Source organism: Sorex fumeus, unplaced genomic scaffold (genome assembly GCF_029834395.1).
Source record: "Sorex fumeus unplaced genomic scaffold, SorFum_2.1 ptg000122l, whole genome shotgun sequence".
Classification (NCBI taxonomy): Eukaryota; Metazoa; Chordata; class Mammalia; order Eulipotyphla; family Soricidae; genus Sorex; species Sorex fumeus.
The window spans coordinates 20,870,550-20,893,198 of record NW_026606179.1 but is presented as its reverse complement, the minus strand read 5'-3'; the positions used below and the strand labels follow the sequence as shown (position 1 = coordinate 20,893,198).

General features: G+C 53.4%; 3 protein-coding genes across 3 annotated transcripts in view; 2 read left to right on the top strand and 1 right to left on the bottom strand.

Moving 5' to 3' along the window:
• The first annotated feature begins 9,180 nt into the window (after positions 1–9,180).
• Positions 9,181–17,655, top strand: CAPNS1 (calpain small subunit 1). The gene is made up of 11 exons (XM_056136545.1): positions 9,181–9,313; positions 10,114–10,403; positions 11,374–11,407; positions 11,676–11,765; positions 11,944–12,001; positions 12,078–12,142; positions 14,429–14,497; positions 14,597–14,675; positions 14,811–14,927; positions 16,961–17,019; positions 17,197–17,655. Exons 2-11 carry the CDS (start codon positions 10,132–10,134, stop codon positions 17,221–17,223), a joined length of 870 nt encoding a protein of 289 aa, XP_055992520.1. The 5' UTR covers positions 9,181–9,313; positions 10,114–10,131; the 3' UTR covers positions 17,224–17,655.
• Positions 17,656–18,706: 1,051 nt separating this feature from the next.
• On the bottom strand, positions 18,707–20,346 carry LOC130044010 (cytochrome c oxidase subunit 7A1, mitochondrial). The gene is made up of 4 exons (XM_056136570.1): positions 20,196–20,346; positions 19,444–19,530; positions 19,256–19,340; positions 18,707–18,895 (listed from the first exon to the last, which is right to left on the bottom strand). Exons 1-4 carry the CDS (start codon positions 20,208–20,210, stop codon positions 18,837–18,839), a joined length of 246 nt encoding a protein of 81 aa, XP_055992545.1. The 5' UTR covers positions 20,211–20,346; the 3' UTR covers positions 18,707–18,836.
• Positions 20,347–20,414: 68 nt separating this feature from the next.
• Positions 20,415–22,649, top strand: part of ZNF146 (zinc finger protein 146) — a 40,211-nt gene continuing 37,976 nt past the window's right edge. The window contains exon 1 of the mRNA XM_056136544.1: positions 20,415–20,529. The gene's annotated coding sequence lies outside the window, so the exon portion shown is untranslated. The remainder of the gene's footprint in view (positions 20,530–22,649) is intronic.

The window sequence follows — 22,649 nt, the reverse complement described above, 5'->3', positions numbered from 1 at the left end:
GTGACAGGGATCAAACCTGGGTCAGAGACATGCAAGGCAAGTGCCCTGCCCGCTGTACTATTTCTCTGACCCCACCAGCTCATTTTGTCTTGTTGCTCTTCCCTCTCCTAATTCGCACCTCAACTGGGGTTCAGTATCATGGTCCTTGTGGTTGAAGATCTTATCAGTAACATCTCAGGACCAGATAGTTCAGTAGGTAGGGTACTTGCCTTAGATTCAGCCAGGTTTGATTCCCAATATAGTTCCCTGAACACTGCCAGGAATGACCCCTGAGTGCAGAGCCAGGAGTCAGCCCTGAGCACTGCTGGTTGTGGCCCAAAAAACAATCAGTTAAAACTGAGGGGCCAGAAAGATAATACACAGGGTGGGTGCTTTCCGTGCTGACCCAGATTTGATCCTCAGTGCTCTGTACTGCCCCCTAACTGATCCCAATTAGGAGTGATCCCTGAGCACAGAGCCAGGAGTAAGCCCTGAATACTGCTGGGTATAATGGGGGTTGGGGGAGGGGAGGAAGAAAAAAAGGAAGAAGGAGCCAGAACGATAGTACAGTGGGTAGGGCACCTGCCTTGCAATGCAGCAGACCCGGGCTCAATCCCCTGAGCACTGCCAGATGTGATTCCTGACTGCAGAGTCAAGAGTAACCTCTAAGCATCTACAGTGGCCCAAACCAAACTTTTTATTTTTGAAAAAAAGAAAGGAAGACTAGCATGTTTTTATTTTATCTTTTTGTAGGGCCACACCTGGCAGTGCTCAGGGCTCATTTCTGACTCTGCACCTGGGGTCACTCCTGGCAAGGCAATGGGAACCAATATAGGAACTAGGTATGGAGCCCAGGGAAGCCACAGGTCAGGCAAGCATCCTACCCGCTATACTATCACTGCAGCCCCAAGCCTGGCATTTCTTTAGGAATAATGTTGCTGGCAGCGATGGGAGGACAAATAAGAACAAAAGAAGACAAGGCTGTGTAGGCCTGAGCCTGTGAAGGCCGGAACTTGATCTCTACTTCTAACACGGATTCAGACTCCACAACATTTGACCTGGAGGTGAGCCAGAAGCATTCAAGCTGGTTCCTGTTTCAACCTTGGGATGGGTTCAGTAGACTGAGTTGAAGAGCCCCGGGAACATGCTCAGGAGGTCTGGCTTCCCCTTGTTTGATCCAGCATCACATGGTCCCCCAGCACTGCCGAGAGCAACCCTAGAGCACCACCAGAAGTGGTCCAAAACAGAAACCCCAAAAGGCAAGAGATCTATCAAACCCAGCTCTGATACTCACCATCTGGATGACTTAAGTATTCGGACTTTCTGGGTTAGAGCCTCATTCCATAAAATGGGCCGCTAATAGAACTCAACAACTGATGTGCATCGAGCTAATTACAAGTACCCTATTGGTGCCAGGTAGCAGATAAAAGCTTAGTAAATACTGGTTTATGAGCATATGCACCAACACTGTACTGGCCCCTCATAGTATGGGCCTTGCCCCCAGTTTTTTGTTTCCAGTTTTGTTTTTTGGAGCCACCCCCTGCATACTCAGGGGTTGCTCCTGGTGATGCTAGGTGAACCATATGGGATGCCAGGCAGTGAACCTGGGTCGGCCACGTGTAAGGCAAGCACTCTGTAAGGCAAGCTGTACTATTGCTCTGGCCCACCGCCCAGTTTCTTAATCCATTTCTCTCCCATCCTCATCTTTCCTGACAAGGCTAGGATAGCTTGATGTCCAGAGATACAGCTCAACCTGCTCAGTGAGCACATACTTTGCATGCTGGAGATCCGGTTCCAGCCCAACAGCTCATAAACAAGGGGAAACGTAGTCCAGCAGGTAGGACACTTGCCCAGGCCACGTGTGGTGGACCTGGGTTGGATCCCTGGCACCTTATATGATCGCCCTAGCTCCACCAAGAGTGATCCCTGAGCACAGAGCCAGGAGTAACCCTTGAATACTGCCGGGTATGATCCCAAGCCAAACCCCACCTCCAAAAAAGGGGGAGGAAGATAAAAAGAAAAAATACTCCAGGTCACCCCTGTCCTGGAGAGACTCTCAAGTTCCCGGTCCCTGCCACCTTCGGCCCCCTAGCGACCGCAGCGTCCCAGAAACGGGCACTAACGCTCAGCCGCCACGCGGGGGCAGCAGCCCACTGCTCCGTTCGCAGCGCGGGGCTCGTTACAGGGCGTGTTGTCCCTGCGCGCGGGCGGTGGCGCCAGCCCGGCGCGTAAACTCCATCTCCCAGAAACCCGGGCGGCAACCGCAGCTTCACCTTGCCCGGCCGCGGAGAATTGTGCAACCCCGTGGAGGGGCCGCGGAGCCCGGCCTAGTCAGACGCGTCCCGGAGGGTTCGCCAGGACGAAAGTAACGTTGTGGCAGCCGCAGAACGGAGGGACCCTCGGCACCCTTTAGCGCAATGGGCTGCTTTCCCTCCGCAACTGGCCACGACCACCACTCCAAATCCCCTCCGCACGGCCTCTGGTTGGATTGTTTGGGCGCTTCGTTATTTTTTTTTCTTCCCTATTCCTGAACTCTGTCGAGCACTTGCATTTGCACGGCAAGTGCCTTATCTGCTCAGGCCCACGGCTTCCTCCTTCTTAAAGGGAAATATACCTTTCCCCCTTCTACATTAATTATTTTCTTCTCTATAACTTAACTTAAAAAAAATAGGGAAAAAAATTAGGAAGAGGAACACCCAGAGTGCTTGGGCCAGGACCACTTTTGGTGGTGCTACGCGTGGGGTTCTGTGGTGGTAGGGGATGGAACCCAGGGCTCGCAGAGCCACATCACTGACCCCTCCTTTTCCCAATGGTATTTGTGTGAGATTTCCCACTCTGGCTTGGATATACTTTATTGTGTTCTTCTAAACCCTGGATGTTTTGCAAAAACTGCAAGACTTTAAGACTAACAAAGATGTAGGTCCAACATCACAGAAATACACTTACTGGACAATGAATGTTGTGTTTCTTTTTTTAAAAAAATTAATTTAGGGGCTGGAGCAGTAGCACAGCAGGTAGGGCGTTTGCCTTGCACGTGGTTGACCTGAGTTCGATTCCCAGCATCCCATACGGTCCCCTGAGCGTCGCCAGGAGTAATTCCTGAGTGCAGAGCCAGGAATAACCCCTGTGCATTGCCGGGTGTGACCCAAAAAGCAAAAAATAAAAATAAAAAAATAAATTTATTATTTTTGGGGCCACATCTGGCACTGCTCAGGAGTGACTCCTGGCAGGCTCATCCCAGTCAGCCACGAGCAAGGCAAATGCCCTCCCGCTGTACAAAATCCTCCCTACTCCAACCTGGGTAGTGGTGTATTTCTAGTACCTTCCAGGGAAACTGACTTCGGGACTTGTGACTCCTGGTCATCCTTGGTCTTTGAAAATGCTCAGTGCCTGGTACAATGCTGCTCCATTCTGGCAGTACTGAGGGGTCACTAGGGACATAACTTGTGGTGCTGAATATGGGGACATAGAGTGCCAGGTATCATATTTGGGATCTCATACTCCTTTGATCTATTCTCATGACCCTGTGCCAAAATTTTTGTTTTAGATTTTTTTGGGGGAGCCATATCCTGCAGTGCTCAGGGGCTGTTTCTGGCTTTGTGCTCAAGAAGTGGCCCCAGGGAATTCTGGGGATTAAACCAAGTCAGTGGGGTGCAAGGAAAGTGTCTTAACCTCTATATGATTTCTCCAGTCTCCTTTGTCAAAAATTTTGTTTGTGAGGCCAATAATATAGCAGGTAGGGAGTTTGCCTTGCACACGGCCGACCCGGGTTCAATCCCCGGCATCCCATATGGTACCCCAAGCACCATCAGGAGTACTTCCTGACTGCAGAGCCAGGAGTAACCCCTGAACATTGCTGGGTGTGACCCCAAAAGAAAAAAAAGGTTGTTTTTTTCTTTTGGTCCACACCTGGCGATGCTCAGGGCTTACTCCTGACTCTGCACTCAAGAATTACTTCTGGCGGTGCTCAGGAGGTCAAGGAATCAAACCCAGGTCAGTTGCATGCAAGGCAAATGCCCTACCTGCCGTACTATTGCTCTGGCCCCCATTAGTTATATTTTTGGTTTTGGGGCCACACCTGGTGTTTCTCAGGACTTATTTCTCTGTGCTCAGGAATATCTTGCATGTGGCTCCCTGAGCTCACCCAGGTGACATTGGAATAGTTGAAGGCATTTAATGCCGTAGTTCTAGGCGTTGAATCCCTACAGATTATATGCAAGGCGAGCACCCTAACTATTGTACTATTACTCTGGACACCTGTACAGAATTATTATAGAGTGAATATGCAGCTATCAGGATGCTCAGGCTGGGGACAGGGGAGGCCAGAAGACCCTCTGAGACCAGATTTAAGTACCAACTTTGGCAGGAGGTAGGAGGCAGACAACTTGGAGACAAGGGGAGAAGGGTCCAGGAGCATGAGAGATGGGAAAGCATGGAAAAGCATGGGAGATGCAGCCACACACTCACAGACTCAGAGCTTTTTTCCCATACAGCGGTCTCAACAGAGTCAGTAACCTCCAGAGACTGAAGGTGGAATAAAGTTAGATGCTAAGAGTATTTGAGCAGGGGGCGGAGAGATAGTACAGTGAGTTGGGCGCTTCCTTGCACGTGGACCTCGGTTCAAGTCCACCAGGATTGATCCCTGAGTGCAGATCCAGGGGAGGAAAAAAAACCCTGAACACTTCAGGTATGACCAAAAGAACCAATTTTTTTTTTATATATATAAAAGAGTATTTGAGGGGCTGGTGCAATAGTACAGTGGGTGGGGCTTCTTCCTTGCATGTGGCTGACCCAGGTTTGATCCCCAGCATCCAGATGGTCCCCTGAGCACCTCCAGGAGTAATTTCTGAATGCAGAATCAGGAAGTAACTGTTGAGCATCGCCAAGTGTGACCTCAAAACAAAAACAAAACCAAAAACATATTTGATAATGTAGGCCAGGATCCTGCTTCCACCTCGCCATGGGCTAGGGACAGAGGGGTTCCCAGTAGCCATTATAGGGCCTAGTGTCTGCTGCAGGAGACAGGCATAACCCAACTGACTGAGAGCTGTTATGAGAGTCATGGGTTAGAAGTTTTTGGGGGCTGAGGAGATGGCTCAGGGGGTTGGAGCACAGTCCTTGCCTGAAGGAGCCCCAAGTTTGGATCCCATCCCTGGGGCCACCTGATCCCCCAAACACTGCCAGGTGAACCCCCACTCCAACAGAACATAAGAGAACATAATTGCTAATCACATGGTCCCAGTTTCCTATAATGAGTCTCTTCCTTTCACTCACTCTGTCCTACTGGCTGTTTCTTTGGCAAACTGACTGATTCACTGTTGAAAGGCAGTGGAGGACAATTTCCAAATTAGTCATCACATAACTATTTCACACCATCCACAAAGAGCTGTAGACCTGGTTCTGCCATGCCCTTGGGCAGGGCAGGTGAGTTCACCTGGGCCGGCATGCAAAGCAGTGGCCTGGCAGGGTCCCAGCATGGCCTTGGGGCCTTAGCTAAGGTTAGAGACTGGCTTCAGTTTAGTAATTGTTGGCATCATGAACATTGTTGAGGCAGCAAATTGAAAGGATGAAAAGTGTAAGTTACTGGCAACAAAGGAAAAGATAAAACAAGGCCAGCCTTCCTGGGTTCAGATTTTTTTCTTTCATGCCACCCCCCCCCCCACCCCGGCTGTGCTCAGGGCTTCCTCCTGACACTGTGCTCACAGATCACTCCTGGCAGGCTCAGGGGGACCATATGGAGTACCAGGAATTGAACCTAGGTCAGCTACATGCAAGGCAAGCACCTTACCTGTTATACTATGGGTTCAATTTTTTTTGTTGTTGGGAGGGGAAGGAGGGCACATCTGACAATGCTCAGAGTTTACTTCTGGCTCTGTGCGCAGGGATCACTCCTGGCTGACTTGGGATCTGGCATTCCAGGGATCAAACCTTGGTTGGCCGCGTGCAAGGCAGTGCCCTACCTATTGTACTAGCGCTCTGGCCCCTGTAGGTTCATATTTGACCTTTGCCCTTGCTGTACGATCTCAGATGAATCATGCCAACTCTCTGCTTTCCTTGTGGCAAGAAAAACAACTGGTACATGCACATGCATCAGTGAGAAAGGGCCATATTATGCTGTGGCAACAGAAATAGCCTGAGACGAATACCCAAAAGTCATCTCCTTGGGGCTCCAGATATATAGTACAGTGGGTACTTGATTGATGGGAATGGAACTGAGCAGAACCAAGGGCTAAGGCTTGGAGCTATCCAGGTTTAAGAGGTCAGGGAGATAGCCCTAGATACCGTTAAGTACAATTGGCAGTGACTTCTGGGAAACACTCTTACACACACGAGCACCTGCCTCTTCTAGTCTTTTTTGAGGGGGGGTGTGTTTTGTGTCACACCCAGCAATGCCCAGGGGTTACTCCTGGCTCTGCACTCAGAAATCACTCCTGGCAGTGCTCAGGGGACCATATGGGATGTCGGGGACCCAACCCAGGTTGGCCGCATGAAAGGCAAATGTCCTCCCCGCTGTACTATTGCTCCAGCCCCTCATCTAGTCTGAGTGTGGGTGAAGATAGAGAAGGCTTCCTGGAAGAGGTGCCTTCTGACCTGACACCCAAAGCCTGAACAGCCACAAAAAAAAATGAGAGAGAGAGAAAAAGAGAGAGAGAGAGAGAGAGAGGAGAGAGAGAGAGAGCAGGTGGGGAGTGTTCCAGGTATAGGGCAGAGCCTAAGCAAACGTCTGAGAACAAGTGATCTCTGGAGGGGACGGAGCAAAGAAATTGCTCAGCCTGGCAGGAAGGGGTGTGGTGAGAGGAAATCAGATGCGTCATCATCTGAAGTTTGGGCACCAGCCATGCCTGGGTTTAGACCTGGTCCTGCCACCCTCTGTGACCCCAGGCAAGTTGCCCTGCCTTCAAAGCCTCCTTTCTGACCCGAAAGTTCCTGCCTCATAGACAAGGCTGTGTCCCAGCAGCCTTGGCCGGGCCCCAACAAGCTTGCTGGAAGCAGAGACTGTGGTTTTATCTGGGCTAATCTCCCAGAGTATGGAGGAATCCACGGGAGGGTGGTGGCTAAGGGTACAGGCTAGGAAGTTTACCCCAGGGACAGTTTCGTAAAACGGAGGAACTACTCATCGCCCATCCCACTGGGCTGTTATAAGAACAGATGAGAAGATATATGTACAGTATTTAGAAGAGGGCTTGGAGGTTTTGTTTTTGAGCCACACCCAACTATGCTCAGGGATCACTCCGGTGGTGCTCAGGGCTTACTCCTGGCTCTGAGTTCAGGGATCACTCCTGGCTCTGTGCACAGGGGAACTCCTGGTGATGTTTCAGTGGACCCTCTGTGGTGCCAGGGATCAAACCAGGATTTGCTGCAGGCGCGACCAGTGCCTTAATGCCTATACTATCTCTCTGGCCCTTGGAAGTTATTTTATCAGTATCTGATGAAGCAGATTCAGGCACCCAAGAGTCCCTGAGCAAGCAGCTGGGGACAGACACAGGATGACACTGACAATGTACTGTTTTTATCAATTCATTCTGCCCCTCCTCTTGTGGCATACACAAGGCAACTGGGGCACACGGACCTTGGCTGCAGCGTTCTGGTGGGGACAGTGGAGCTCTGCGGATGTCACATGCCTCATTCCTTCCCAGACAGGCGCTCTCCCTCAAGCATCCTGGCTGTCAGTTAATTCTGACAGAGGCCTGGTGAGGGGAACCTGGGAGCCCAGTGCTTGTTCTCCAGATTGATAAATCATTGCCCAGAGATTTCAAGTCACTGTTTTGCCAAGCCATGATGCTTCAGGGGTAAGCCAGGATTCTGACCCCAACGTAGTCAGCCTTGAAGGCAGAGGGCCAGGGGCCACATTTAGTGCCCTCTGCCATATCTCTGGTATCCGGAGGGTGCAGGGCTGATGATGGAACCAAAAAGCAAATTTTAGAAGCCTCTAAAGATGATTTAAATCTCTGTCTCTTGCTTTTGCCTTCCTGACTTGCCCACTCCAGACCTAGTCTCAGATGCCAGCCATGCCCGAATACTCTCCCTAAGCCATAGCCCTTTGGGAGACAGCAAGACAAAGAGGCATTAGAGCCAGTGCAGGAAAAGTCCTTGAGACTCTGACTCAGCGGATAAAGGAATGCTGGCAGGAAAGAGCCCGGTGGGGGTGAAGTTCCATCCTGTTTGACTATCATAGGGGGCTTGCAGGATCCTTGAAAACCTACCAACCTCAGTATCTGCTACAGATAGAGGCTCTTGCCTCTGGACCAGGGATCAGAAATGAGAGTGGCGACTGGTTCAGGCTAGAAAGCTGAGTCCCTTTTGGAGCGGCCCAAAAACTGCTTTGTAGACTGGTCATGGGCCAAATTTCACACGACTGTACTAAGAGGCACCATAGGGTATGGCCACTGCCAGGTCACAGGGGAGTTGTCCCCAGGGTTCCTCCCTCCAACCTGGAGGAGGGTGAGACCTCACAACTATTTTGCTTTTTTTTTCCCTCTTTTTTTGGTCACAACCGGCGATGCTCAGGAGTTACTCCTGGCTTTGCACTCAGTGCACTTAGTAATTACTCCTGGCGGTGCTCAGGGGACCATATGGGATGCTGGGAGTTGAACCCGGGTGGGCCACGTACAAGGCAAACACCCTACTTGCTGTGCTAACACTCCAGTCCCAGAACTATTTTGATTTTGCATTTAATTTTTTTTTCTTTTTTGGGTCACACCCAGCAATGCTCAGGGGTTACTCCTGGCTCTGCACTCAGGAATTACTCCTGGCGGTGCTCAGGGGACCATATGGGATGCTGAAAATCGAACCTGGGTCGGCCCATTCAAGGCAAACGCCCTACGCGCTGTGCTATCACTCCAGCCCCAATTTTGCATTAAATTTTATTTAATTATTTTGGGCCACACCCAGAGGTGCTCAGGAGTTACTCCTGGCTCTGCATTCAGAAATTATTCCTAGCAGTGCTACGGGGACTATGTAAGATGCCTGGGTCAGCCACACGCATGCAAGGAAAACTTCCTACCCACTGTACTACGACTCCGGCCTTTTAATTTTATTATTTTTTAATTAATTTATTGTTTAATTGAATCACCGTGGGATGACCTCAGAACTATTAAGTAAGGTCCATAATTAGAAGCCCTGGAGCCTGACACGCAGCAAGGCGGAGCAGCCCCCGGCGGCCGCGTCCTGGAAAAGAATGCCGGCGCGCAGGCGCAGTGTCCAGGCCGGCATTAGGACCGCGCGGACCCGTCCGGGAGGCCCCGCAGCGCCTGAGTCACGGCCCCGCCCTGCGGAACGGGACGCGGTCGGAGGTCCCGAAGCAGTTCGGACAGGCGGACCCGCGGACGCGTAAGTGAGCCACAGGGCAAGCGGTAGGGACGCCCCCTGCACCCGGTCCTGGCGGCCCCCAGATCTGACGGGACCCTAAACTCTCCGCCTGAGAGATACCGCCCCTCCAGAGCTCGGTCCGGCCCCGTTATCCCTCCCCCGGGACTCCGCCCTCAGTCTCGGAATCTAAAATGAACCCCTGGATTGGGAACCATCTCACAAACTCTGCCCTGGGGTGGGGGGGGCTTCAGATCCTGCGGGGATATTGTAATCCCGGGCCCGGGGCTCAGACCCACGTCCAGTGAGATTGGGTGACTTTATTAATTACCCCGCCACGGAGCCCTCCCGTATTCCCCAACCCCACGTCCGGACCGGGGCGCTCAGGCCTGGAATCCCGGAACGCACCTCTGGCCCGCCCAGAGCCCAGTTCTGAAGTTCTGGATCTCGGGATTGGACGCCCACACAAGTCCGAGTATGCCTTGCACCCACTGGAGTTTTTCCACGTTGAGACCACTGCCCTTAATGACACCTGTGCGTGGACTCGATCCAGCTTCTGTAACCCGATGGGGGCACTTAAAGCTGGGCGGGGATTCCACACCAGATTCCCCCCGACCCCCACCCCGCTCCATTCCTCCAACTCTGCTGCCCGTATGCCCAGACCCTATGGGGAATGTCCCCTCCAGGCTCCATCCCTGGCTTGGATCCCCGCCTCCTAGGGAAACTCAAATTACTGCGCCACGCCCAGCTCCCAGGAATCCAGCTCTGGAGGGGAGGAGTGGGCTGCCAGGCGAGGCGGCCACCTGACCCCCTTCTCCCCCCATTTAGGAATCTTGAGTCTCAGCCATGTTCCTGGTTAACTCCTTCCTGAAGGGCGGCGGCGGCGGCGGTGGCGGCGGCGGCGGTGGGGGCTTGGGCAATGTGCTCGGAGGCCTGATCAGCGGGGCCGCGGGCGGTGGGGGCGGTGGCGGGGGAGGAGGGGGCCTGGGCAATGTGATCGGAGGCCTGATCAGCGGCGGTGGCGGTGGAGGCGGCGGTGGCGGTGGAGGCGGCGGCGGCGGCGGCGGCGGCGGCGGCACTGCCATGCGTATCCTGGGCGGGGTCATCAGCGCTATCAGGTAAGGCGGAGCCGGAGGGGGCGTGGCTCTGATGGGCGTGGTCTTGGGCGGGGCATCGGGGCGTGGGCGGGGCTTTAGGGGAGGCTGGACGCGGGGTACTCTTGGCCGTCAGTCTTCCTAGCCTAGGAGGCTGGCCTGAACGGGCGCAGTTTCAGGGATGGGGTTTGACGGGGTCCAGGGCTGACCTTGAAGGGCATGCAATCTGATTGGACCCGGCGGGTTCGGGAAGGTGAGGCTCACCAGGATGAGTGCAGCCCGCGTTCCCTGGAGAAGTATGTGCAGAGGATGTAGCCTTAGGAGTCTGGGTCAGTGAGGGCAGAGCTGGTGCCTTAATCCACCGTCTTAGGTGGATTAAGAAGCTGGGCCTTTGAAGGGACTGGACAATAAAGAAAATATCGGGCTGGAGAGAGTTCAGGTGCTGAGGTGCTTGCCTTGAACCTGGCTCACCTCCCTTCAAGCCCTGGCACTACCTTTGGTCCCCACTAGTGCCGCCAGGAGGGATCCCTGAATACAGAGCCAGGACTCAACCCTTAAGCATCTCTAGGTGCAGCCCCAAAACCCCAAAAGCAGAATGACCTGATGGAGGGAGGAGCCTGATGATCGCTTTGGCAACTAATTGAGCCGCCTTTACTGGAAGGGCTCATCACTGGAGCTGGAGTGGGTGGGATGTAGGGAAGACTCCGTTATGGGGGCTGCGAGTTGGTAAGACAGCAGAGCCTGGTGGAGAATGGGGCCGAGAGCTGGCAGAGCTGCTCCGAAGAGAGCCCGTGAAGGGTCTACTGAAGCATCTGCCATTGGGTACAAGTGCCCGGCCTGAGCGGGCCTTGGGTCCAGGTGAGGACAGAACCCGAGGAGGAAAGCGGAAGTTGGGAGCAGGTGACGTGGGCGGTGGGTGGAATGGGGGGGGTTGGGCTCCGGCGCTGACCGTTGGAGGCCCCGCCCCTCATGCTAACTCCTTCTTTCCTTCTAGCGAAGCCGCTGCGCAGTACAATCCAGAGCCCCCGGTAAGGAGCCTGCGCCTTCACACTGACACTTTCCAGCACCATCCTTGGCCCTTTGGGGAAACCTCTCTCCCGCTTACTCTGTTCCTTTCAGTAAGACTGACCCTGGCTAGTCCTCTGATGTAGCCGAGTCTTAAGCTGGCCCCGCACTCACTGACCACATCGTAGTCAATCGCCCCCAGTCCTCCTTCACTGCTCCACCTAAGACTGGTGCCTCCCGCTCCCCTCCCCCCCCCCCTCCCCCCCGCTTAGAGATTTCCTTCCTCTGCAGCCCCCACGCACCCATTACTCCAACATTGAGGCCAATGAGAGTGAGGAGGTCCGACAGTTTCGGAGGCTTTTTGCCCAACTGGCTGGAGACGTAAGTACCCTGGGACCCCCCACCCCATCAACCATTCCTTGCCTTCCCAGAATTACCCTTTTTTTCACACAGTTACACACACCCACTCAGTCTTGGCAATCCCAAAGTTCCAATCTTCCTTCATGGTACCCCTGGATTCCTTTATGTCACCCCTGACTCAGCCTCCCTTTCCCGACAGGACATGGAGGTCAGTGCCACAGAACTCATGAACATTCTCAACAAGATCGTGACACGCCGTGAGTGACCAGAGTCAACAGGGGGGATGGGGTCATTGTGACTTCTGACTTCTGACCTTCAACTTGTCTCCCACAGATCCGGATTTGAAGACTGATGGTTTTGGCATTGACACATGTCGCAGTATGGTGGCCGTGATGGATGTATCCTTGGATGCAGTGTGAGGGAGGCCTGGGATGAAGAGGGAACTTTCTTTTCCTTTTTTTGTTCATTTTTTGGGGATCTACACCTGGCGTTACCCAGGGGGTATCTGCACTCAGAAATTACCCCTGGCAGGGCTCAGGACCATATCAGATGCCAGGAACTGAGCTCCAGTTGGCCACGTATGAGGCAAGCACCCTACCCACCTTTCTTTCTTTCTTTCTTTCTTTCCTTTTTTCTTCTCTCTTTCCTTTTTTCTCTTTCTCTTTCCTTCCTCCCTCCTTCCCTCTCTTTCTTCTGTTTTTTTTTTTTTTCCCCCACATCAGCAGTGCTCAGAGCTTACTTCTAGCTCTGTGTTCAGAGATCACTTCTGGCGGGGTTCAGGGGACCCTTTGGGGTGCTGGGGATCAAACCCAGATTGCCTGTGTGTCAGGTTACTCTGCCCAAAGAGGAAGCTTTGTTAGTGTGGTTGGAATAGCCAGGTGGAGAGCCACAGAGGTTGCCATGCCCACCTATGGGCATGTGGTAACAAATATCAGTGCTCACAGCTGTCACTTTATTTATAAGAACTGACTGTACCATCACAAGCATCCTGTTTGACAGCAACCATTATTATGCTCCACAGAACTAGGATATTGAGACTCTTTGAAGCTATGAATGAGTAAGGGCTGGGAGCTGGCTCAGAGGGCTGGAGTGCTTGCTGGTTTCAAAATCCAAGCACCACTTGGTCCCCCAGCACTGCTGATAGAGGCCTCTGAGCACCTTCAGGTGTGGTCCATAAAACAACAGACTAAAGAAGCGACAGGTATTTGGACTTGGTCTTTTGGAAGGAGAACCCAGATTTACAATTTCCATAGGTATGCCCTATGTAACGTACATGTACTCAGGCATACCCACAGACATGAATATATATGAAGGCACATACTGAAGAATAAATGTGTACATGCACATGGGCTATGAGGGTTTTGTTTGGGAGCCACACCTGGCCCCGCTCAATGCTCACTCCTGATCCTGTACTCAGGAATCACTCCTGTTGGTGCTTAGGGGACCATATGCAGTGCCAGGAATGGAACCAGGGTGCAAGGCATGCACCTGCCCTAATGTATTATATCTCTGGACCGGCCCATAATCTTGTATACACATATACTCAACACTGGGCAATCGGAGAGCCCGGCAAGCTACCGAGAGTATTCGATATGCCAGACACAGTAACAACAAAGTCTCCAATGGAGACGTTACTGGGCCCGCTCGAGCAAATCGACGATCAACGGGAGGGCCTTTACCTTTTATAAATGACATATGATTATATATGTATGTTGTACAGGGTTAAGCAATCTGAATCTGCCTTTCATCTCTCAATTTACTGATCAGCATGACTGTTAATTACTGTGCCTTATTTGAACTACATGCATAAATTTAGCATAGTGTATAGCATGTTGTAAGTAATGTTTTAGCTGTTTTCAGTGATCTTATTTAGGTAGATTTTTCAGCACAGTCTTTTCAGCTCAGTCTGTTTTGTCTTTGTTTTTGGGGGGCCACACCCAGTGGTAGCACTGCACTGTAGCACTGTCTTCTCATTATTCATCGATTTGCTCGAGCGGGCCCAGTAACGTCTCCATTGTGAATCTTGTTACTGTTTTTGGCATATCGAATACGTCACGGAGAGCTTGCCAGGCTTAGCCGTATGGGCGAGATACTCTCGGTAGCTTGCTGGTCTCTCTGAGAGGGGTAGAGGTATTGAACCCAGGTTTGCTGGGTCAGTTTCGTGCAAGGCAAATGCCCTACCCGCTGTGCTGTCGCTCCATTCCAACCCAGCCGTTCTCCAGGCTTATTCCAAGCTCTATGCTCAAGGTTTAATCTTGGTGGATTCAGGGTCCCATATGGGACGCAAGGCAAGCACCCTACCAGTGTACTGTCTCTCTCGCCCTCTCAATCTCTTTCCTTTTCTATGAGTGGGATAATGTGTTAGAGTAGATGTCTCGAGGATTTAGTGAAAACTGATGATGATGCTGAGGATCTTAACACTGATTGGCACCAGTTTGTTCCGTTGTTCTGAAGCTACAAAACTATTCCTTTTCTTTATTTTGGAGGGGGGAAGGGAAGCCACACCCAGCAGTGCTCAGGTCTTACACCTGGCTGGCTCTGTACTTAGGGGTCACTCCTGGCTGGACTCAGGGACCATATGGGGCACCAGGGATTGCATGTTGGCTATGTGCAAGACAAGAGCCCTGCCCACTATACTATCACTCCGGCCTCCCACAGAAATGTTCCTAACCAACTCCCTCCAGAGTGACACCACAGGCAAGCTGGGTTTCGAGGAATTCAAGTACTTGTGGAACAATATCAAAAAGTGGCAGGTATGTGGTGACCTCTAAAACTAACTGGAGGACCTGCAAGGCATGGGGCCATGGTCTCTCCTGATGCTCAGTGGAGTCTCAACCTCTTATTTCCCACAGGCCATATACAAACAGTTTGATGTAGACCGTTCGGGGACCATCAGCAGCAGTGAACTCCCAGGGGCCTTTCAGGCAGCAGGTATGACTGGTGGGCTTTGGTGTGTGGGTGGTGGGACCGATGAGACAGCTCTCCCCCACCCCCAGCAGGTCTGTACCCGAATCCTGGGGTTGCCAGGGGCTTGCATGTCTCCCACACGAGTGTTTAAACCTTTAGGGTTCCAACTGAACGAGCATCTCTACAACATGATCATCCGCCGCTACTCAGATGAGGGAGGGAACATGGACTTTGACAATTTCATCAGTTGTCTCGTCAGACTGGATGCCATGTTCCGTGAGTCTCTTTCAGCTCTCTTCCGAGCTAGGGGTCTGACTAGGCTTGTCTTTCAGCCCAACCATGAGGTGGGCAATATGAGGCAAAGCAGTGACCCAGAATAGTCCCTGTTCCTGCCATACCTCAGGCTCAGTGGAGTAGAGGCAAGTTGATGACTTCGAATGACTCCTGCTGGGATGGGGAATTTGAAGCAGAGGACATATGTGAGTTGTGACCAGAGGGATGAGCTTTGGCTCAGTAAGAGGGTGAAGATAACTGTTATCATGGGGACAGCCTGAGCAAAGGCCAGGAAAGGAAGAAGAGGTGCTTTTTTATTTCCCCCCCTTTTTTGCTTTTTGGGTCACACCTAGCGATGCTCAGGGGTTACTTCTGGCTCTGCCCTCAGGAAGCTGGTGGTGCTTGGGAGACCATATGGGATGCCTGGGATTGAACCCAGGTTGGCTGCATGCAAGGCAAATGCCCTCCCTGCTGGACTATCACTCCGGCCCCAGGAAGAGGTGCTTTCGATTTTTCTTAAACTCAGTTCAGATACTGAAAATGCGGGATAGAGAGACAATAAGGCTGGGAGGGGAAAACAGGAGCTGACCATAAAGGTTCTTAGGAATATAAATGAGTTAAATCCTTACCACCTCCCTGAGGAGACTGCATTTTATAGCGCAGGAACAGGGGTGCCAGAATTGGAGCATGGATCTTTACGAGATCATGTAGGAGAAGCTGGAACTGTGGGCATGGTCAGACCATGCAGGGCAGTGAGTGCCAAGCGAAGGAGTATTGACTCTCACGAGGGCTGTGGAGAGCCATGGGAGGTTCTGGGGAGACCCGATCTGGTTTGACTTTAAGGAGATGCTCTGATTCCCAAGAGCCCAGGGAGAACTGGTTAATAAAAGATTAACGTGTTAATAAAAGATGGGGCTGGAGCCATAGTGTGATATTAGGGCACTTGCCTTGCACGCGGCCGACCCGGGTTAAATCCCTGGCACCTTGTATGGTCCCCCAGGCACAGCCAGGAGTGATTCCTGAATACAGAGCCAGGAGTTACCTGAGTGTGTTGCCGGGTGTGACCCAAAACAAAAAATAATAATGTGGTTGGGGCAGAGGGAGAGAACACATGCCTTGATCCCTGGAACTGCATGGCTGGGCCTCGCAGCACCACCCGTGTGGCTCTGCTGACCCCCAGCACCTGGCAGCGTCGCATTGCCAGGCCAAACACTTCACAGTCAGGCCCACGCTTCTGGGCCAAGTACAACTGGGAGGACAGTACAGTGGTTATGAACCCTGAGCACTGCCAGGTACTTCAGGGCTGTTGAAGTCAGCCTGGTTTGCTGAGTACCACTGGGAGGGGCCCCTGGCTCCCTTGAACCAAAAAGGCCTAGTAGTAACTGCAGTGCACGAAGTATCTGGGACACTGTGTGCAAGTAAGGCCCATGAGGCCGTAACTGGACAAGAGCAAGCTAAGGCTGCAGCCCTGTTTGCTCTCTGATGAGGGACATACATGCACCCTATGACACATACACACCCTCTTGCCAGGAGTGGGGCCAGACTGCAGGGACAGGAAGGGAGAGCCTGAAGAACCTATTGGGGTGGACCTTCAAGGCTGGGGTGTGGGTACATGGTGATGGGCAGGGTACCTTGAGGCCCTTACTCTGGTGAGTCATAGCCTGGGGCCCCGTTCCTGCACTCTCTTGCTCTGTGACTTGGGGTGCTGTAGCTTTGTGCCTTGTTTCAAAATGACACATGCCTCACAGAATCAGGTCCAATGAGCATATCAGAAGCTCTTCATGCTGAGTCAGTACTCAACAAAGGGGTAGCTTTGGGGGCAGGGGAGATGGTATAGGGGTGAAGGCTCGCTCCTGGCTGACCCTGGTTAATCCCTGGCACTGCATATGCTCCCCCGGGCACCACCAGGGGTCACTCTGGAGCACAGAGTCTCAGGAACAGCCCCTGAGCACAGCTGGGTGTGGCAGTGCTATTATTATCCCATAGATTTGTACCTTATTTTCACCCTAACCCTCAGCTCTTCCCTGCCCTTCCAGGTGCCTTCAAATCTCTGGACAAAGATGGCACTGGTCAGATCCAGGTGAACATCCAGGAGGTAAGAAACCCCAGCCTGGGCCCCAAGTGCTGAGCTGGACCACTTCCTCTTTGCCCTGTGGACCAGTTCAGAACAAGGGCTCTGTCCAGTGTTCCCAGCAGCCTCGGGTGAGAGCAGAGGAACGGGCTGATATCCCCAGGTTCCCTGCTCCTCACCATCTGCCTTCCTCTCCCCCAGTGGCTGCAGCTGACCATGTATTCCTGAGAGGGCCCCCCAGCCCCGCCTCTGCGTCACCTTGCTGTAGGAGTCACCTTGGACCCTTCCAGTCTTTCCCAGAGCTGATCCCGTCCGTGGCCACGTCTTCCTAGATCCTGTTGAGATCCACCGGCCTTTCCCACCTCCAGCCCTGCCCCAAGATTACCCTCTGGCCTCCTGAGACACAGGCCTGGACTCAGTCACCCAACCCCCATGCCTCCATCTCACTCCCATTTCCTTAACTTCCTGTGCACCTGTGCCAAGCCCAGCCCTGTGTGGCTTCCACACCCTGCGGGCCTACCTGCCTTCTGTGGGTTCTGGGCGGATCACTCCATACCCGCTGGCACACCCAATCCCAGGCAGCTCAGCGCCCCAGTGCCTTTGTATTCTGCTCCGGCCTGCCAGGTGCAGGAAGAAATAAATGCACCCCAGTTGCTGCTCTTTCTGGGATCTGCCTATTTTTGTCTGTCTGTTTGGGTTTTTTGTTTGTGGGCCACACTCGGTAGTGGTCAGGGCTTATCCTGGGGGACTTTGGGGACCATATGGAATGCTGGGGATTGAGCTGGGTCGGCTGTGTCCAAGGCGTGCGCCTACCTGTTGTAATGTCGCTCCAGCCCCAGGCCTCCTATTTGGAGAATTGAGAGGTAGCTTGGGCTCTGGAGAAGCGTCTGCATCTGGTGCAGGGATGGTCTGTTTGAGTCTGTCCCCAGAACTGGAGCTGCCAGTCTCCGGTTCCTTGACAGTTTTCTTCTCATTTTTTCACTTTTATTGGGAGTCTGCACCTCGTGGTGCTCAGGGGCTACACCTGACTGTGCTCAGAGGGTTGTTCCCAGTGATGCTTGGGGGAAATCATGTGTCCAGAGAGTGGATTTGGGCCCTCCTTCATGCATTAGCCACTGCCCTCATCCCTCCATTTTGTTGTATTGTTTTAGGGGGTCCATCCTGGCTGTTTGCTCTGGAGTCACACCAAGCAGTGTTCAGGAACCCGAGAGCGTGGGGACTGACCTGGGCCTCGCACATTCCCCAGCCTTTGGCATCGTCTCCCGGCCCTCCCTGTCAGTTTTCTTTTCCCGGGTCCTGGTTGAGCTTATTCTTACTTGTTCTCTCAGGTTCTGGAGAAGCTGAGCCTGAGTGATCGCTGCTTCAGAGCTGGGCTGGGCTGGGCTGGGTTGGGGGCTCAGTGCCACCCCAGCCCCCAGAGCCATGTCTGCTCCTCTCAGCTTCAGTCCTGGGGTGAGGCCGGCCTTGCTCTTGCTCTCTCATATCATGGACATTCCTTGCCATTCCAGGATACAACCCCGGTCCCACAGGAGGACCCCACCCCCAGGTCCCCAGCCCCTGAGGGGCAGCCCGGGGTTCCATTTGGGGATCCCCGCTTCTCTGGGAGGGCTAGAAGACAGCAACATCCTAGACATAGACCTGGTCTAGCTTGAGGGGCAGCTGGCGAAAGCTGGGTTAGGGGTGTGCACACACAGGCCAGAGGTAGGCTGGGTTCCTGAGGGGCCAGCACATTTATTTATTTTTGGGGTGCTGGGGGTGGAATGCAGGGCCTCATCCATGCCGGGCGGGGCCTGCACGCGGGCTCATTTTGTCCTCGGCTCCTGCAGGCTCCTGGTTCTCACTCACTCTTTCTTGTGGGGGAAGGAGGCCCAGCCAAGGCAGTACAGGCAGTAGGCAGTACCTGGGGAGAGTGGGGGGTACACTGTAAGATCCCAGCTCCCTTTCAAGCCCCTCTGCAGGATCCCCAATCATCAGCCTGACCCCAGTCCCAGCGAGGCCACCAGCTCCAGTGCCAGAGTGCACCCTAGCTGGGGGGTCCTCAATCCTGATTCAGCCCAAGCAGCAGCTTTCACCCAACTCTACTCTGTACCCCCCAAAGTACAAGTCTGAGAGGGACACCTTCCCTATATGCCCCTCTCTCCCTAGCTCCAGTACCAGGTCCCCTGTCCCCAGCCCACTCAGAAAACCCAGTCCCCTCCCTAGACCCGGCCCAGGGCAACGCCATCCTTTCTTCCACTCAGGGACCGGGGCGGGTACTCACCTCCAGTGCACAGCAGCATGGTCAGTCGGTACAGGAGGCTGTCCGTGCCCCCGCCTTTCAAGTGCACCGGGAGGTCATTGTCCTCCTAGGTGGAGGGGCATGGGATGAGAATCCTCACTGCTCCTTCCCCATCCCCACTCCCACCCCAGCTCCTGACACAGTGACCTGGCCTGCTCGACAGGCTTTACCTGGAAGAGTTTCTGTTTCTCTGCCACTCTGTTTTCGAAGCGGTTTCGGGCGCTGTTGCTGAAGCCACGAACCAGTGCCTGGGAGATCTGGGAAGAGCAGGTGGATGGATAGGGAAGGGTGTTGGGTAGGGAAGGGGGCTGGGGGTGGTGGTGGTGGTGGGGTGTCTGGAGGGCGCCCCCAAGTGGGTGCAAGAGAGTTGGGGCTGGGGCTACTCGAGGCTCTGCCGCCCCGAGGACCTTCCTTCCTGTTTCTAGGGAGTGCCTCAAAGGCAAGTTCTGAAGTTCAGAATTGCCGGGGGACTGGGGGTTGCTGGGGTAGAGGCCCCAAGGAACGACTGGAGGGGCTGGCTGGGTCAGGCCGGGTCAGGCCGCGTCAGGCTGGGTCAGGCCTAGGTGGCCCCGTGCTCCGCAGCTCTGGAGTCCAGAGGTGGCATTTAAGCGGAGGGTTTCCGGGACTGTGGGGAAGAGGCCCTGGGCATGTCGGGACTGCAGGGGGCCTCTTAGGGGGCTCCCCGGCTGCCGAAGAAATCCGGGAGAGAAAGGGGTGTTAAACCCCTAGGGGTCTGGGTCTCGGGGTGTTAGGGTAGCCTGGAGGAAGGGACGTTAAAACCCGGGGCTTGGGCCATGTTGGGGTCCCCTTTGCGTGTTCTCCGGCGGGAGCCCTGAAGCCACACGCTAAGGTCCCAGACCCTGGGGGGTTTAGGGAAAGGGGTGCTAATGGGGGGGGCGAGAACGGGATGGGGGACCCTCACCCGCAGGGCCCTCATTCTGTCCTCTTCTGCCGGTGTCACCTCCCCTCTCCGCCCAAGGACAGGCAGTGACCTCCCCTTGCCGGGAGCCCCAGGCCACGCCCCTGGGGCGCACGGCCGCAGGCGGGGGCGGGGCTCGCGGCGCTCGCGGCCAATCAGCGCGCGCCCCGCCGCTCCCGCCCGCGCCGCGCCGTGCGCCCCGGCCGCTCCTCCCCACGTTCAGTGGGTCCGGAGGGAAACGACGTTCGGATTCTCCCGGGAATTTGGTTTTGGGACGTTTCTGCTGCGACCTCTGCTTGGGGCGAGTGCGCGTGCCTCCCGGCCTCGGGTGTCTCAGGTAAACAGGGGACTCCTGTTTCCGAGCCGTGGCGTCGGTGTCGGTGCCGGTGCCGTGGCTGCTACATTCGGCTCTCGCGCAAACGTTTGATTCCATCCGGTGAGCTCATAGGAGCGTACAAACGCTCTAGCAGCTACTGCACGAAAAAAAAAATCCCGAGGCGCGGTTATTATTATTTTACCATTTTCTAGCGGTATGGTTCACATAGCGAATGTTTATAGTTCATTTTGGTTTTGGATAATGTCAGGCACAAGGAGAACAGAAGAATGTTTCTGCTTGTTTACTTTTGTTTCTGGGCCACACCCGGCTGTGCTCAGGGCTTACTCCTAGGCAGGGCTCCGCCTTTAGGGGTACGGGGATTCAGCCTGGATGGGCTTCTGTTCTCTCTCTCCAGTCCCAGAGCAGGTTTAAGGAACGAACCAGCTACAGCGTTTCTTTTTCCTTTTCCCGGCTGTTCTCTTCCACCTTTCACCCGCATCTGGACCGCACTTAGCTCAGGTATTCAGGGGCCATTGCCTGGCACCGTCCCATTCTAAAAAGTTATCGGTGGGGCTGAAGATACAGTACAGCGGATAAGGCGCTTGTCTTGTACCTGGCAGACCCAGTTTCTATCCCTGGCACCACGTGGACTCCTGAATACCCTCAGGTGTGGCTCCCAAACAAAAAAGAAAATGAGAGGAAAAAAATTTCCTTTATATCACTGTATGTTGCAGGAGTGATTTTTCACACCTCTTCAAAAGGAAGTTGCTAGGGCCTGGATGTGGCTCAGATAGTGGGTGGAGCACTGGCCTAGCACAGGCTGTTGAGTTCCTTTCTGAGATCAATTCCCAGCACTGCCAGGAGTTGATCCCTAAGTCAGGAGTCAGCCCTGAATACTGTGGGATATGCGCTCACTCTAAAACAAATGTCTTCACTGCCGCTTATGTTACTTCTCATCCAGACTCCATTCTTCACCCTGGAAACAGTAAGGATGCTGCATTTATCTCTGTTCACTTAATTTTATTAGTGGGGAGGAGTGGGATTGGGGACCATACCTGGTGGTGCTCAGAACTTACTCCTGGGTCTCTGCTCTTGGGTCACTCCTGCTCAGGGGATACCAGCCATGAAGGATGCTGGGGCTTGAACCCCGGCTTGGCAGCATGCAAGGCAAGTGCCCTCCTCGCTGTGCTATCACTCGGGCCCCATTTCTCTGTTGGTTTTAGACTCCATTCCAATCCCAGCATTTGGTATATGGATAGAACTGATAAATATTTGTTGAAGGAAACAATATCACTTGGATGTTCTTTTCACTCCCATCTGCTTCTTAAAGATCTCTGTACTTCACCTGGCTTCTAATCATCCCCTGCATCTTTTTGGGCACTGATAGGGAACAGTAGCAAGAGGAAAGAATGAACTTGAGTCAGGCTCCAGGTCCCTGGGACATCCTCCAGTGTCTCATTAGACCTAACTTACTGACACAAACTCAAGCGCCAGTGAGATAGTTGAAGGGTTTATTTGCTTGCCTTATATGCAGCTGACCTGGGTTCATTCCCAGGTACTACATATGATTCCCCACGCCCTGCCAGGTGTGATCTCTGAGAACAGAGCCAGGAGTAATCCCTGATCACAACCATTTTCTAAAAAACACTTCCACAAATTGAAAGATAGCATAATAAAAAAATTCTAGGTAGTAAGAGAGAGAAAAAGAGAGTTCAGATGAACTATCAAACTCAGGTTTGGGGCTGGAGAGATAGCACAGCAGGTAGATCATTTGCCTTGCACGTGGCAGACCCGGGTTCGATTCCCAGCATCCCACATAGTGCCCAGAGCACTGCCAGGAGTAATTCCTGAATTCAGAGCCAGGAGTAACCCTCTGGGAGTAACCCTGAGCATTGAGTTGGGAGTAGCCATCAAATGCTGCTAGGTGTTAGCCCAATAACCTTTTCCTCAAAAAGAATTTTGAGACAAGAGAGACAGTTTCAGGGTTAAGTGCTTGTTTTCATGCAGCTGACCCTGGTTCAGTTCCCTGAGGAATAGGTACTGAGCACTCCTGGTTTAATCCCTGGCACCTCATGGGTTTTGGAGTCCTTCCAGGTGAGCCCTGGTGGCCCCCCACACCTCTGGGGAGGCCCAACAAAGAA

Coding starts and splice junctions, on each gene's coding strand:
- CAPNS1 (XM_056136545.1), top strand. CDS start 10,132: ATGTTCCTGGTTAACTCCTTCCTGAAGGGCGGCGGCGGCGGCGGTGGC. Junction 11,766..11,943: donor TTGCCCAACTGGCTGGAGAC/GTAAGTACCCTG, acceptor CTTTCCCGACAG/GACATGGAGGTCAGTGCCAC. Junction 14,498..14,596: donor ACAATATCAAAAAGTGGCAG/GTATGTGGTGAC, acceptor TATTTCCCACAG/GCCATATACAAACAGTTTGA.
- LOC130044010 (XM_056136570.1), bottom strand. Junction 19,341..19,443: donor AGAAACAGAAACTCTTCCAG/GTAAAGCCTGTC, acceptor CCCTCCACCTAG/GAGGACAATGACCTCCCGGT. Junction 18,896..19,255: donor CATGCTGCTGTGCACTGGAG/GTGAGTACCCGC, acceptor CACTCTCCCCAG/GTACTGCCTACTGCCTGTAC.